Source organism: Pogona vitticeps, chromosome ZW-PAR, assembly GCF_051106095.1.
Source record: "Pogona vitticeps strain Pit_001003342236 chromosome ZW-PAR, PviZW2.1, whole genome shotgun sequence".
In the NCBI taxonomy this organism is placed as follows: domain Eukaryota; kingdom Metazoa; phylum Chordata; class Lepidosauria; order Squamata; family Agamidae; genus Pogona; species Pogona vitticeps.
Window position 1 is genome coordinate 6,921,671 of NC_135800.1, and position 15,129 is coordinate 6,936,799.

Below are 15,129 nucleotides of genomic sequence, written 5' to 3' on the forward strand. Positions count from 1 at the left end.
AGACCTGTTGCCATGATCTAACACTCCACGAGGAAGCTTCCTATATTCCTATATTGCCTCCACAAGAGATGATATTTCCCAGGTAACATATACACACACAGACACACACATACGGCTGGAGAAAAGAAAGTTCCACACCAATATTTCCCCATGCCTGCTCCAGTTGGCGGGATTCCAAGCCAATCTGTCTGCTGCAGCTTCCAGCCACACTAAAGTAAACTGCTAGATAGATTACCACAGAAAAACAAAACCACTGTGAGTGGCACAGCAGTTGGGCTCCCATTCTTCCCAGTAATTGAAGTTATCATGTTTATCACACATGGACAGTGAGCATAGCTCAGACAGACATACAAACATCTCTCCAACACCAGGTTGGCTTGGCCACCCTTAACCTTGAACATTAGCAAGAATTTTGTTTTGAACTCTATCAATTAACAAATCCAAAGTCCAATCTATAAACACGTGCATTCTAACTATTTGTTATGTTTCAAGCAAAGGACCTACTCTTCAAAAAATTCGTAAACCAAAACGTGGTTTGCCATAGGAATGGGGGTGGTGCTATGCACAATGCACAGCACAATACTCCAAGCACAATGCATCCTGGGGAAACTGCCTTCGTACTGCGAAAAAGAAATCATAAACCGAGTCATTATTTTCAATGGATTTCCATTCGTAAACCAAAAATTACGTTAACCGAGGCATTCGTAAACTGAGGTACTATTGCATAGGATATAATTTTTGTTCTTGATCCCTTATATGTTTGAATAGTACGATAACTCCCATTAGGACAAATCTACATGTGAAGTATAGAAACTAAGTTTCTCCCCAGAAAATTAAAGGTAAAGGCAAAGGTTCCCCTCGACATTTAGTCCAGTCGTGTCCGACTCTAAAGAGTGGTGCTCATCCCCGTTTCCAAGCAGTAGAGCCAGCGTTTGTTCAAAGACAGTTTCTGTGGTCACATGGCCAGCGCAACTAGACACGCAACAGCATTACCTTCCCACCGTGGTGGTACTTCTTAATCTACTTGTATTTGCATGCTTTCGAACTGCTAGGTTGGCGGGAGCTGGGACAAGCGACAGGAGCTCACTCCGTGGCATGGATTCGATCTTACGACTGCCGGGTCTTCCGACCTTGCACAGAGGCTTCTGCGGTTTAACTCGCAGCGCCACCCAGCCCCCTAAATTGGTTTGAATAGAAGAGATACAGCTTCATCTTCACACCTGCAATCTTTAGCCTATGAAGTTCAGCAGATGCCCTTTGGGCCTAAATCCCACTGTTATCCCCAACCAGAACAGACCTGTTGAATCAAAGATATCTGCACGTGTCAAATCACTGTTTAATAACTGATCTGTGGGTATGAGTTGGAGATCCCAACAGGACGTGGGCCAAAATGCTTAGCCTACCCGACAGACTTGTTGGGATGAAGGATAAAGAGGCAAATTGTTAACTCTATCCCTGAAAAGGGGCAGACGATTTATGAACTGCTGATCTGGAGAGCAATTTGTCGTAAATGGAGAAAAGGATGAATCCTATGAAGGTAAGCTTAAAAATAAAGAATCTAATCTTATTTCAGCTCCAACTGTAAATAAACTTTACAGCCTCCATGAAAGAAGCCTTAACTGCACATGATTTCTTTTCTATAAATGAAGTTCAATGAAAGCATGGCTTGTTTTAACCAAAAATGAAACAGGTTCAACAAACAAGCTACATCTTTTTCCCCCAAACCCTACAAAATAAACCAGGCATGTGGGGCCATATTCAGAGCACTTTTTTTCCAGCTAGTTACTGGGAACAAATAAGACTCCATTACATATGCTGGGTGAAATAAATGGACTGTAGAATAATTCAGAGCACACACAGAACTCCTAGAAGTTGACTTCAGAGGCGCTCACTTAGAAACAGCATGGATTAAAACCCATAAATTATCCCTTGAACTTTGAATTGGTTAACAAATATTCCTTTTGCATCAGAGAACAGCAACAGATTTTAAATCAAACCTTGATGGCTCAGAGGGCATTTTATTTTGCAACTAGTGAATAAAATCAAGAAATGTCCTCTTCCTTTCCCCCCACAACCTCCACCATCAATTTAAAATTCAGCTTTGCTCACTGTCTGCGCTCCCCCCTTCCAAACCTTCCAAAGTCTTTGATTCCCTAGCACAGATCAAGCAAATACAAATCCCAGTCTAAGATGATAGCATATCTATATCCTTAAATAACTACTCTTCAAATTTTACTTCTTTTAATTTATGTTATGTGTTATTGTATCTTTTCACAGTCTGTATCAACATTTGAATACAACACTCGGATGCCCTCTTTGGCTTCATGCCTCAAAAAATTTCAGAGCTGTGTATTTCACAAACACAGCCCTTCAAGGAGGAATAATCAAAACAAAATGGCCATAGTTTGAAGTTCACTTGTTAGGCTCATTTTCTGTTTAACAAAAGGTTTCCCCCACTGTTATCAATGGCTTATCAGCACTTTATAGCGAACAGTGGAAATTCTTCCAAAGATAACATAAAAACTCAGAAGGGGGGGGGGACATTGGCTAGGGAAATGCTAGTTTCATTATACAGAGTATAGGAGGGGTTTGAGGAAGTCTTAGTCCACAGAAAAAGAAATTATACCCGCCTTTATCATGAATTAAAATTGTCTGAGCTGACTTTGAAACATGGGGCAGATGGATCTATCCATCCCAAAGCAAGCAAGGGAAAAAATCAGTGTTAAGACAAAATTACTTCTGCATATCGTAGCAATACAATGTTTGTTATTTTTTTAATTTACTTCTATTTATCCTTATATAACTGATATAACAAATATATATCAGTATTTATAAACTGCTTTCAGCTGAAAATTTCAAAATGTACAACCTAAAATCCACAACAGAGAAAATGTGTATGCTATATCTACATAATTCATAACAGTAAAACACATGGCACTAAATCAAATTTTAGAGTAGAGTTATTGAAATGAATGGGACATGTTCATCATAGGTTCTGTATACTTCAGTAGGTCTACTTTAACTGGATCTAAAAATGGACTTATTCCATGGTAGGCTGAACTACACTGAGACAACTTACAAAAATAAGCTAGTCTTTAACACATGCCTAAAAACAAGATTTATCAGTGTATGTATAATATAAGGGGCAAAACTACTCCAGGAGTCCTGCTGTAATCAACTATGAAGCAGATTCCCAGAAGTGCATGACACCACTACACACTTGGTCACAGAGTAGCCTAAAAGACCAGATGGGTTTGTGGGATGAAGGCCGTGCTACAATTAATCATTGTGGTGGCCCACAACCAGTACAAAATATCACATTCTCCAATAATACTTTCCTCTTAAGCAAATTGCAAACCTACCTTTGCAACATGCATTCAGTACATGAGCCTGAATCCCCTCCCCCATTTTTCGATGCACATACTAAAGCTACCAATGCACACACACTTGTTAAAAGCTTTCACACATCCCTGTCCTTCACTGTTATAAAACTAGCTGGCAGTTCCAAAGCTAACAAACACCTGATGTATTTCTATCCTCTTCTTCTGTCTGGACCACATAATACCTTCATATGTTCATTCTTAGGAGTTCAACCACAGAGATCTGCCCCCAGATTCTCCAGGCCTGAACTCAGCACCCTCCTGACACTCTCCAGGTTGGACTGCACACAGGCAGGATTGATTAGACCTGCTGCTAGAGCCAAATTAAAGGAACATTTTCCATAATTTCAGGAGGCCCTATAATAGACGTATATTTGAGAGGTACAGGACAGATAATATTTCCATACAAAAATAACGTGGAAAAGTTATGACGATTAATATTGTAACTATTATCATAATCATTTGCTTTCATATGTTGCAGAAAGGCATCTGACACTCACCATGAGCCTTTTAGTTCACCTTGCTGTTCAAAAGGACACTGATGATGTGAGATAGCAATTAACCTGGACATCTCCAAGAAAGCGACTGAGTCTGGATTTTTTTTTCCCCAGCAACATGGTGCAAACGACAGTTTTTAACTCCATTTTCTCCTCCATCCTCAAATCACTTACTGTACAGAACAGCACCCAGCCATAAAAATTAAACATGATCGCCATCACAAAAATAAGTTGTCAAAATTCTGATACTAGTTTATCAGTTTAAGAAGTATGTAAGTTCCCTCCAACACTCTTTAGATATATTTTAATCGGTTACTGGGATGCATCTGTCTGGCCCATTGTAAGAAAAGAATTCTGGACTAAACAAGCTTTCTTGTGTTCTTGAGGGAAGGAAGGACAGAGCAGGAATTTATAGAAGTGTTAATTTGTGGGAGAGAAAAATGGTACTTTTTCCATGAAGATAACAAGACATAAAATGCAAGGTTCTCTTTTGTGAATTATTCTGTACTAGAAATAGAAGGAGAAAGAACTGTGGAATGGTCATTCAAACTCTTACATTATTGGTTTAAAAAAAAAAAGTTACGGATTCCATTCCCAATTTAAAAGCGCCATGGTGCTTTTAAATTTAGAGAACACCCTTGAGTAAATGCCCATGTCTTTATATGATCACAGAACATCAGAGGGTGCAGTGAAGCTTTTCAAAAAGCAATACTTCAGATAATTCAGAGCTTCAAATCACAGAAGACAAGATGAATATGAGGAACACATAACACAAGAACTTGTTCGGTGCTCTTTTGTGCCCTCTGCTGATAGAAAAGCAGAGTCAACTTTCTTCCAGACCTATTAAGAAAGATGTCAGAAATCCATGTAGGAAATCCAAGCAAGTCACAAGATGAATTTCAAGTCTCATTAGAAGTACCCCTTGAGAAGGATCCAGAGTATCCTCTGAGAAGGATACAGAGTAGTTCGAGAAAGATACAACCAGTCTTATCTAATTATTTAGCTACAGTTACAAATCATCTGATTTAATCCGTAAGAGCTGAGAATAGACATGGGCACTTCGTACTCATATCCCCGGGGGCACGAGTATGAAGCATGGCATCACAGGTGCCATGGAGGTCCATTCCTCCTCCCCAGAATCAGAGGGCCCATTTTCCACAAAGCACACATCCATCATTATCCACATTGTGCCAATCGAGGAAGTAACCTGGCCGGGGCTTCACCACCTCCCCACACAGCCAGCCGACCACTCCAGCAAGGAGGCGGAATAAAGAGTCTCCCCGCTCAGCTCTGCGGGGAAGCACCAACCAAGCTACTTCCATTGGTGTTATGCTGATGCCAATGGGTGTGCAAACCGCACGGCAACTAATGAATAGATCACCTGGTTCTGGGGGGAGGGAATGGACCTCTCTGTGGCACCTATGGTGCCACACTTCATATTCGTATCCCCAGGGATACAAACACGAAGCACCCACATGTCTAGCTGAGAATAAACCTTCCACTAAATTCCTTTTGGACAGGGCATATAATGACTAATATTAGTGGGTCTCACCGTTTTATGAAACTCCGATGCCTTGGACATTCAGCAGATCATTGTCCATTTGAAGAACAATACATTTCAGAAAAGCATACCTGTTAAATCATCCCAAAGCTGCCTCATTGCAAAGTGACACTTCAAGACATTCCCATACGTTTTTAAACACTATGATCTATAATGGAAACCTGTAGGTCTGTACTGCTATATACATCCTGTAAGATGAAGCAGGTGTTCATGGCCTGTACAGCAGGCACACAGCCTTCTCATTAACCCCAGCAAGAGTGGCAAATATGACCTGTCACACAGTTCACACAGAAACATCTTTGTGCCATATCCAAAAATGATAAAATAATGACGATGACATAATTACTGAGAATTCTGGCTTACTAGGAACAAACTAGCACTTTGAGCAGTTGCTTAATAGCTCCTGATTGGCTTCTCCAGCCAGCAGGAGGAGCTAAACAAACAAGGAAACCCCCTTCTGCGGCTTGTTTAGCATGACTTTCGATCTCAGGATCCCTGCCTTATTAATTCCCAGCAGACTAAAATGGGAAGCCATGAGCCTAGGCAATGTGGATATAACCCATGTATGTTAACTCCCAAAGAATAACTTTCCCATCTCAGTTAAAACTCTTTTACAAGCCCTATCATTACATAGACCTTCACAAAGACATGTTTTTGGCAGGTAAAAACAGCAGCAACCACACTGTCCCACCTCCCGCCAGCCAGTTCATCACAGGGAAGAGGCAATGCTTCTCACATCAAGTCAGAACCCACTGACTTAAAATACTAGAAAAGCCCTGGAGTGGGAGAAGATTTCTGGCACAAGGAGGCTTCAGAAGTGCAGTGACTTCCCAAGAAACTGATAGGAAAGCGATTGTCTCAACAGCTGGAAAGTGTTAATTAAAAGCAACACAAGCAGAATGTTAACATCACTTCCCAGAGTTTAAAAAAAAAAAAACCGGGGGCAGCAGCAACAGCAGGAGGGGCCGCCTTCTGACTTACCTTAAGATACAGAAGCAGGTCTTGGCCCCGGAAGATAAGCGGCAGAATCCAAACCTCTGTTTGCTGTCAATGTCTGTAAGCACAAAAGTGAAGTTCTGGCCCACTTGGCCGACTGCAATGCTGGAAATGGGGAGAACAAAGGAATCTCTGAACAGGCTGTTCATTTCAACCACACCAAGTATCTTAAACAGATTCAAGTCATTGAACCCCTAGTATTTCCTCTTTCAATGTGTCTTCTCCAGAAATTTAAACTTGGGATACATGATGGAAAGCTGAGAAGGCAGGAGACAAATGACTCGTCATCCTTAGAAGAGCCCACTTAGCTCATTGTGATAAGTTTAGCACCATAAAACAAATATAAGAAAATTAATCCAATTAAAAATGCATAAACCTGCAGATTAACATTACAGCTGAAGAGGGGGGGGGAAGCAAGTTTGTTTTATTTTTAGAAAAAGGGCATTGCATGTGTTTTAAATGGGGCCATTTCAGAGATACACTCCCTGCATGTGAGAAGGGTACCTCATTTCTGTCATATCATAATTTGCAGAGCTAACATCGTCAGCAGAAGTAATATTAGTAGCTGAAAGATAATTAACCCCATCAGAATGTATGGCACAAAGGAAGGTATAGTGCTCTGCCAGAGTCTAAAGGAAAGCCAAATGAGAGGACATTGCAACTGCTTCAATGCCAAGGCTCCTCTTAGTACATACACCAGGTTTTTTTTGGGGGGTATCAAAATGTTACCCTTGGAGGTAAGGCTTTGACAGGCACGGAAACCATACATCTTGTATCATTAGAAACATTACTTTCATGCCCAAAATCAATTGCTATATGTTGCAATGAAATTAAGTTAAAGGGTGAGGTGGCATGGATTAAAGAAGGTATATAAGAGTAAAACTGGTGTAAAACTGTACCCAGCCCCCCAAAAAGCATAACCTTTTGAAATATGACTTAGCTCATTGTGATAAGTTTAGCACCATAAAAATCTCAGGCTCTCTAGTGCACGCCTGCAAGGGGTGCTGTAACAGCAAGGCAGGTTTTCAATGGTGCTCTCTCTCAACACAATCACTCTGAAGCACCAAAATCTACTACCACCAAGAGTGAAGTTGATAACAAGGTTGAAACCTGAGATTTTTCTGAAAGTCCTGATCATACTGCACTCTGTACTGAGGTGCTCATTTCCTTCTCTTTCAAGATTGCAAACAATACAATAATATTGTTTTAACAATGGTGGGGGGCCCTCCTAGTTTGTGAAGGAACTCACCTCTAAGGGGGAAAAAAATTCCTCAAATTCTGCATAAACTCTAGTTCCCCTGGCTAGGAACCGAAGCATAGCAAAAGGAAGAAAGGCACCAGGAGCTAGAAACGGGGCAGAAAATCTCTGTTCCTAATATTGTAATTAGTAAAGGATATTACTGCTAGCAGCTTGATACCTCTCTCATAAATAACAGCTTGTTTTATATCATGTGTGAAACCTATTACTTAAAGCATGAATTTCCAGAGCAGGGGGTACAACAGGAGAAATGTATAACGTGCATTTTAATTTCTTTATGCTTTGCCAGGTTTTCTGTGAATGCCACATCACTTTGTAGGCAAATTGTATGCTTCTGCTACCCCTGGGAGATCCTGAGCTGACTCCTAGAGAACAACTGCATTCACCTCGGGGACAATGCAACGCTAGGTCGTCCTCCGAAAAGGCTAAAGGCTAATCGCCCCTGGCATTTATATAACATTCCCTCGTGAATTCCCACTGCAAATCTGTAAGGTAAGTCAGAGGCATTTTCCCCCGTACTGCAGATGTGGCTCTGAGACCAAAAGGATGCAGCCATCACAAGGCCACCTATCAGGTTCATGGCCAAGATGAGATTTAAACCAGCAACATTTCAGACCACAGTTCAGCCTCTCAGCCATTATGTTAAAATAGCTTTCTTAAAATATATGAAGTGCCTTCCGTAAGTCCAGTTTTACAGCTAATGTCCCCGTGGCGAACCACTGGTTTATCTTATCCAGGCTGTTACTATTTTGCCCCTTGAGAAATCTGGATGCTGTGGACTCCAGTTTCTCAAGTCGCTTTCTAAATCTTTGCCCAAAGATGTGTATAAATGTGTATTGGGTTGCAAGATAGCAAGAGCTCCATTGGGGTCACCCCGAGAGAAGGGCAGTGTGAGCACAGTCAAATGGCCAGTCAAAAGGAATGAGGAGAGGACCTCAAAATAGCCTCGAGATATAGCACTTCAAGGCAAGCCGAGGAAGGTAGAGAAGAAGGCTTCTTCTAACACACAGGCAACGCTTGCTTCTTTCACAGAAACTATTTCTGGATGATGCCTACCAGAACCTTAGCATTATCTCCGGGTCAGAAGGAAAATTCAAGAACAGTTGCAAGATTTAAAAAAAAATCATGGTAATGGAATGGGGAGAGGGACAAGCCAACAAGGCTAGGAACTGAACTGTTTACCACCAAACTCTTAAACCCTACCTAAAAGATCTATCACAGTTTACACCAAGAACAGGGAGCAATTTCCCTTCAGAAAGTTGCTTGACTGGAAGTCTTAACTAGAATTTCAAACGTGGGATTCCTGGAAAGGACCAACAAAGTGACCACTATCCTTAAACAGGCTGTGTGTCTGCCATTCTTAAAAGGAGGCAAATACAACAAAGTGGTGACTAAAAAGTTGAATCATACTTTCTAAACTTACCGTCGGCACAAATATTTCTGCGGCTTCCACACATCTTTTTCAACTAGTGTCATTTTATTCATAAATTCCCACACAGATAAAAGGTAAAAGGCAGGGCAGGGATCAAGTGTTTGATTTCTAATAGAAAGATGTATCTCAAGCTTACCCAAAACCCCATAAACTCCGGGCAAATAGAAGGGGAAGATATGGAGACAGTGACAGATTTTACTTTCTTGGGCTCCCTGATCACTGCAGATGGGAACAGCAGCCACGAAATTAAAAAACACCTGCTTCTTGGGAGGTAATTGATGACAAACCTCGACAGCATCTTAAAAAGCAGAGACATCACTTTCTTGACAAAGGTCCACATAGTCAAAGCTATGGTTTTTCCAGTAGCGATGTATGGAAGTGAGAGCTGAACCATAAGGAAGATTGACCGCCAAAGAATTGATGCTTCTGAATTGTGGTGCTGGAGGAGATTCTTGAGAGTCCCCTTGAACTGCAAGGAGAACAAATCTATCCATTCTAAAGGAAATCAATCCTTAGTGCTCACTGGAAGGACAGATCCTGAAGCTGAGGCTCCAATACTTTGGCCATCTCATGGAAAGAGAAGACTCCCTGGAAAAGACCCTGATGTTGGGAAAGTGTGAAGGCAGGAGGAGAAGGGGACAACAGAAGACAAGATGGTTTGACAGTGTCATCGAAGCTACCAACATGAATTTGATCCAACTCCGGGAGGCAGTGGAAGACAGGAGGGCCTGGCGTGCTCTGGTCCATGGGGTCATGAAGGGTCGGACATGACTTAACAACTAAACAACAACAACAACCAAACATTTCCATTCACCCTCATGCCAGAAGAGTTTTGTCTTATTTTTAGGCTTTTTTTTAAAAAAAAGACTGTATAAAAGATGATTGATTTCTTGCCTGCATATATATTCAGGGTGGCCTGTAGGGTAAAAATGATAGGTGAACAAATGCTCAGAGGAAAATACAAGCATGAATTGCAAATAAACATGATTATTCAGGACGGTTGGTCTCCTCACTGCAGATGCCATGCAAATTCCACAGAAATGAGGAAAACATGTTTCTAGAGCAATTGTGACTGAGATCTGATCTAGCTTAGAGTCAAAAATAGTTCCTGACATTATCTTCTGCAAGTCTAAGCAGCTGACACAAATGGGTGCTTCGAACAGCAGGGTGTTGCTTTACACAGTGTGAATATTTACCCTGGAGTTAGTGAGAAAATTTTGGCTTTAAAAACCTAAGTAACGGCACCTGCTCGATTTTTATGTGTCATTACTAGGTATTTGAACTAGAACACCAGTGTAGTGTTCTCTAGGTGGACGCCACAGCCTGTAAGGAGGAATCAAGGCAAGAATACTCTCTTGACCACATTTGTTCATCAGTAAAGAAGTATCTCTTTATTGACCTACTGAATTCATTTACGTTCTGCCTAGCCTTTAATGAGCTCAAAGCAGAATTTATGATTCTCCCCAATTTATCCTTATAATTTACCCTCTGAGTTTGAGAAAGCAGAACTCACCCCTGTTCATCCAGAAACTTTCAGAACCAGATGGGGGACTGACCCTAAGACTCCAGAGTCTTTGTGCAATGCATTACCTACTACATCAAATTAACATGATACTGGTTTAGGTGGCTTCCTTACTCTAAAGAGTCACCAAAGAAATAGCTTCCAAAAATTTGCATATTTCTCCATAAATTCAAGAGGAAAAACTTGAAATGTAAAGAAATATAAATCTGGGCAAAATCAAAATGGGCAGAATTGGCCATCTCACATGCTGGAGTATTTCCTGCAAGCATTTCAACTGTCGTTGGCATTTCTGTCAACATCCAGATTTAAGCAGATGTAAGGAAACATTAACATAGCTTTGGGGAAAGAAATATGTAGACAGTCACTGCTTTTCTGCTTAGCTACTTTAAGCTCTCAGGATAGGGACTCTTGATCCATCCAGTCTGGAAATGGCTGCTGTGACTAGCAGCAACTCTCTAGAATCTCAGGTATAGAAAGTTCTTCCCATCATCTGCCATCTTACCGTTCTACCATTTAAACCAGAGTTATTGTGGCTACTGAACCCACTGCTCTTTAGCTTCATTCCCAATTGACTAGTCCACTGAAATTTACCACCACCACCATCAGTACATCTGACACAGCCAGATGAATTACAAGATCATATTTATAATACTGTATCCTTCTTTTTTGGCAAACAATGTCATTCAGAGCCACTCTGTTCTACTGGTAACTGTTGCTGGGATTACATTTTCCAAACTTTCTGTCCCCAGTATCATTTACCTATATACTGCATTTAACCCTGACTGCAGTGAACACCCTGTTTTGTATTACTTATGGGCACCCCTCAAGTCCGCACAAAAAGACATGTGTTGCAACAACTACGGAAGTACATGGAAGTGGTGAAAAACAAAGAATAAAATGGTGTCATGGAGATTAGCACAGAAACAAGGCCACTGAACATGGGAGCCCACCCAACATGGGAAATGTGCGTCCACATTTACCAAAATGAAGCAAACAAGCTCCATCCTGTTCAAATCCAGATATTTAGCTAATGGAGGTGGGCAGGTGGGAGGAATGCCACATTTTTACTAGCCTAATCAAAACTTTTGACACTCTGGAAAGTGCAATTCCAATATCACATAATCACAGCAACTCACACTTAATTTGCAGAATACTTATAAAGAGCTGCAGTTGTAAATGCTGTGTATTGTCAACTGCAGGAGTGTAGCTATTAAATCAACAAAAGTTTTAACTTTGGCATTAAAAGCCTCACTAGAAACAAGAACAAAACTGATTTGACTCTTGTCGGTGCATGGTAAAATTAAAACTTTTTTGATGGTGCCTATAAAAATCCTTAGGAAAAAGGATATTGCCACTATAATTTACACTAGGGTACTTTAAATCATGTTCAGATAGACAGAGCATTAAGAATGGTATGGTTTTTATTTTCTGCAACTGTTTTATTGACAGAGGGTTGTTTGTGCTTTTTCCCTTCTTGTAAAATTCAGAAATCTAACACTACCTGTCCGCATAGAAGGGGAAGCAGAACTTGCTCAGAGTCTGTAGAATTTCCTGTGGAGAGAGAGGGAGAGAAAAAAACAGAGAGATAATTTATACATCTAATGGGACCAATAAATCTAACATTAACCACAAAACACAATCTTGCAACTTTGCCCCGAAGAAACAAGAGACAGATGAAGAGAAATGTGCTTTATCAATTACATGGAAAGAGTACCAAGCAGTCAATCATGTGAAATAATAAACATGATCAAACTTCATTAAAAATGAAAAATTAATCAAGATTCACACATGGGTAAGCAGCAGGAGCCCTCCAGCAGACCTCCAAAGGGAAGAAGGCGGCTGGGCCGGCGTGTGTTAACTCGCCTCTGGGGAGACGCTCCGACCTGACCATATGGACACCAGCAAACACCACCAAGCTAAGCCGGCTCCTTGGCCTGGCAGCATTTCCCCTCTTGGCACAGCACTCGCTTGTATCCTAGGAACAAGAGTGGCAGGGAGTGGGAAAGGCTTCCTGACAAACCACAACACAAAATAATGCCAACAAGGGCTCTTGAGATCAGGTCTCTCCATGTTGTCCCTTCTTTTTGCCACACTGCGGGGAACAACAGACAGCATGTTGAATCTAAGTGAGCGAGTTTACAGGGAGAAAAATGCTTGCTTACAAAGGAAAACACCAAAGCAAACTGGACAGTGTGCCGAGTAAGACAAGGCAACCATGAAGGCAGTAGATATTTTTAGACCATATAAGAAGTTTACATTAATTCAAACATTTGTAAAAGCTTTGAAACCACCCACACTGTGCTTGAGGTCTACCAAGTATCATTTTTAAAAGAATTATGGAGATTAAAAGTGGGGCAGTAGGTCTGGCACTCGTGAAGGGACAACATATCCAAAATATGATAGGTAGGCAGAAATCCTGTATTTAGAAATAAGAAATGTTCAATATGGACTCACTAAAAATAACATCACAATGCTCATTTTTTTCAGATATTTACATTTCCAGGAACTGAAAATAAGTCACAGTTGTTTGGGAGTTGGGTGTGTGTGTGTTTCAAAACTGAATTGCATTAAACAAACCTTAGCACACTTGATAAAATTAACGATCGATTTACAAAATGGGGCATTTTCCAGGCCAGTAATAATAAATTATCTGTGCTGGTAGAACTGATGCTTCATGCTTCATTTATTTTTAAAACCACTTCCATCATTTAACAAATAAACCACATCCATCTAATCACCCATTCAATGGAGCATAAAACATATTGACTCTCCTGGCGAGAACATGGTCCTCCTACACAATTCAATTGAGCATGTACCATTCCTTCATATACTTTGAAGTTCAATTGCTCAACAGTGGACAACTTTCTTTTTCTTTTCTGTTTTTTTAAAGAGCTAGGAAGGGAGGTTTGCCAAATTAAAGGTTATGGGCTGGAAGGAAATAGCTGAGCAAGGGAACAAGCAGAGAGAAGAACAGAAGTGGAGGTTGTGTCTGTGTGTCTGTCTGTCTGTCCATCCTAAGCAGTACAATCTAGGCTGGGCAGTTTTATAATCTGTCTTTTAAAAGAGTGTAAGATTTTGTCAGAAAACATAATAAATAAATGTTTTATCCCAGCTCTCTCCTAAGGAAAGACCCAATGTATTTTATATCATTAAAACACAGTTTTAAAGAACTTCTGGTTGTGAAAGCAGGAATGTGTGAAAACTAGAAGTAACACACAGCACTGAGGCAGTCTACTCACATCCTGTGGCTTCCTGTGACGTAGCACAGCACCATAGATCCTTCATTATCAATAAAATTCCAAAATTAACCCCAGGTATACATAGCATAGTAGATGAGGTCTCTTTTGAAGAGCTTGCTGTTCCAAGTAGCTGCATCACGAGTTCAAATCTGCCTTATTTCATGATAATTTCACATCACATCAAGATAATCAAGAACATGAACAGCTGAGGAACTCTCTGCCACTGGTAATTCACCACTGCTTGACTAACTAGTGTAAGCATCGCAGCTCTCTTAATCTGAGATGGTGACAATGGAGTTTAAGTTGGTGACACACGTATACCACATGGTGTCGTACCATCTATCTCCCTCATTTTAAAATATGAAGAGTCTCACAAAATCCATGACAGCTTCTACCCCATTTAGATTTCTAAAGTATGACAAAACACTCTGACCACAAGTGATCAAAAATTGCTCCTTCCCCTTGCTTTGTGTATGGTAAGGGCTACTTTCTGAGGCTTGGTGAAACAAAAAGAAAAAATGTCTTATGATGCAGAAAACCAAGGATTTAGCCAGAAACACCATTCTAGTGGTATCTTAAATCTTTCCAAATCTACTTCCAACTTTAACAATGGCAGAGACCTATTGAGACAACTGAGCAGATTTGTAGGGTTCCAGGTTGCACTGCTGTTTTAATAATGTTGTAGTATTACACACTGCCTAGATAAAGCAGAAAGTATTCACACTAGTGTAATACTTGTGCCTTTCTTACAAGCACCTTATCATGGCAACTTAAGATTGTTACAAGAAACTGCCTTTAGTTTTGCCTCACTTCTCTTGCACGTGCATGTAACTAAAATTGTACGTGACTTCTGTAACCACCTGCTTCTTTCCCACCAAAAGAATAAAGTGAGGGAGGAGAAACAAAGCCCAGAAACCAAGCAAGACACGGGATGCAGCTGAGAAGATGCAAATCACCTTAACTACTAAGGATCCCCAGGGCAGCGTGTGTCCGATTTCTGGATCAATCCCCAAGTCTGTATTTTTGCAAATCTTTTTATGTGCACTTTGATTTTTTTAACATTTTAATGAGCATTTTAAAAAAAAGAGAGAGAGAGAGAATCCATATCAGCCAGTCAGTGCAGTTAAAGTGCAGGGCATGAACTGTATCCCATGAGGGGGTCCAGCAGAGCCGTCTCACCGCTGGCTCTAGGATATCTGCCACCTGGCTCTGACATTGTCTCCCCCCACACCACCATGCTCTCA

At 40.8% G+C, this 15,129-nt stretch overlaps 1 protein-coding gene across 7 annotated transcripts in view; it reads right to left on the bottom strand.

Annotated features, from left to right (window-relative positions):
- The window catches only part of DENND1A (DENN domain containing 1A), a 215,392-nt gene that overhangs the window by 129,020 nt on the left and 71,243 nt on the right, over positions 1 to 15,129 (bottom strand). For all 7 annotated transcript variants that reach the window (XR_012082234.2, XM_020793327.3, XM_020793325.3 and 4 more), the window contains exons 4-5: positions 12,148 to 12,197; positions 6,420 to 6,539 (exon numbers count right to left, since the gene is read on the bottom strand). Coding sequence is in view for 5 of the 7 variants with exons in the window: in XM_020793327.3 (XP_020648986.3) it covers positions 6,420 to 6,539; positions 12,148 to 12,197 (170 nt within the window). In the remaining 2 variants the exon portion in view is untranslated. The remainder of the gene's footprint in view (positions 1 to 6,419; positions 6,540 to 12,147; positions 12,198 to 15,129) is intronic.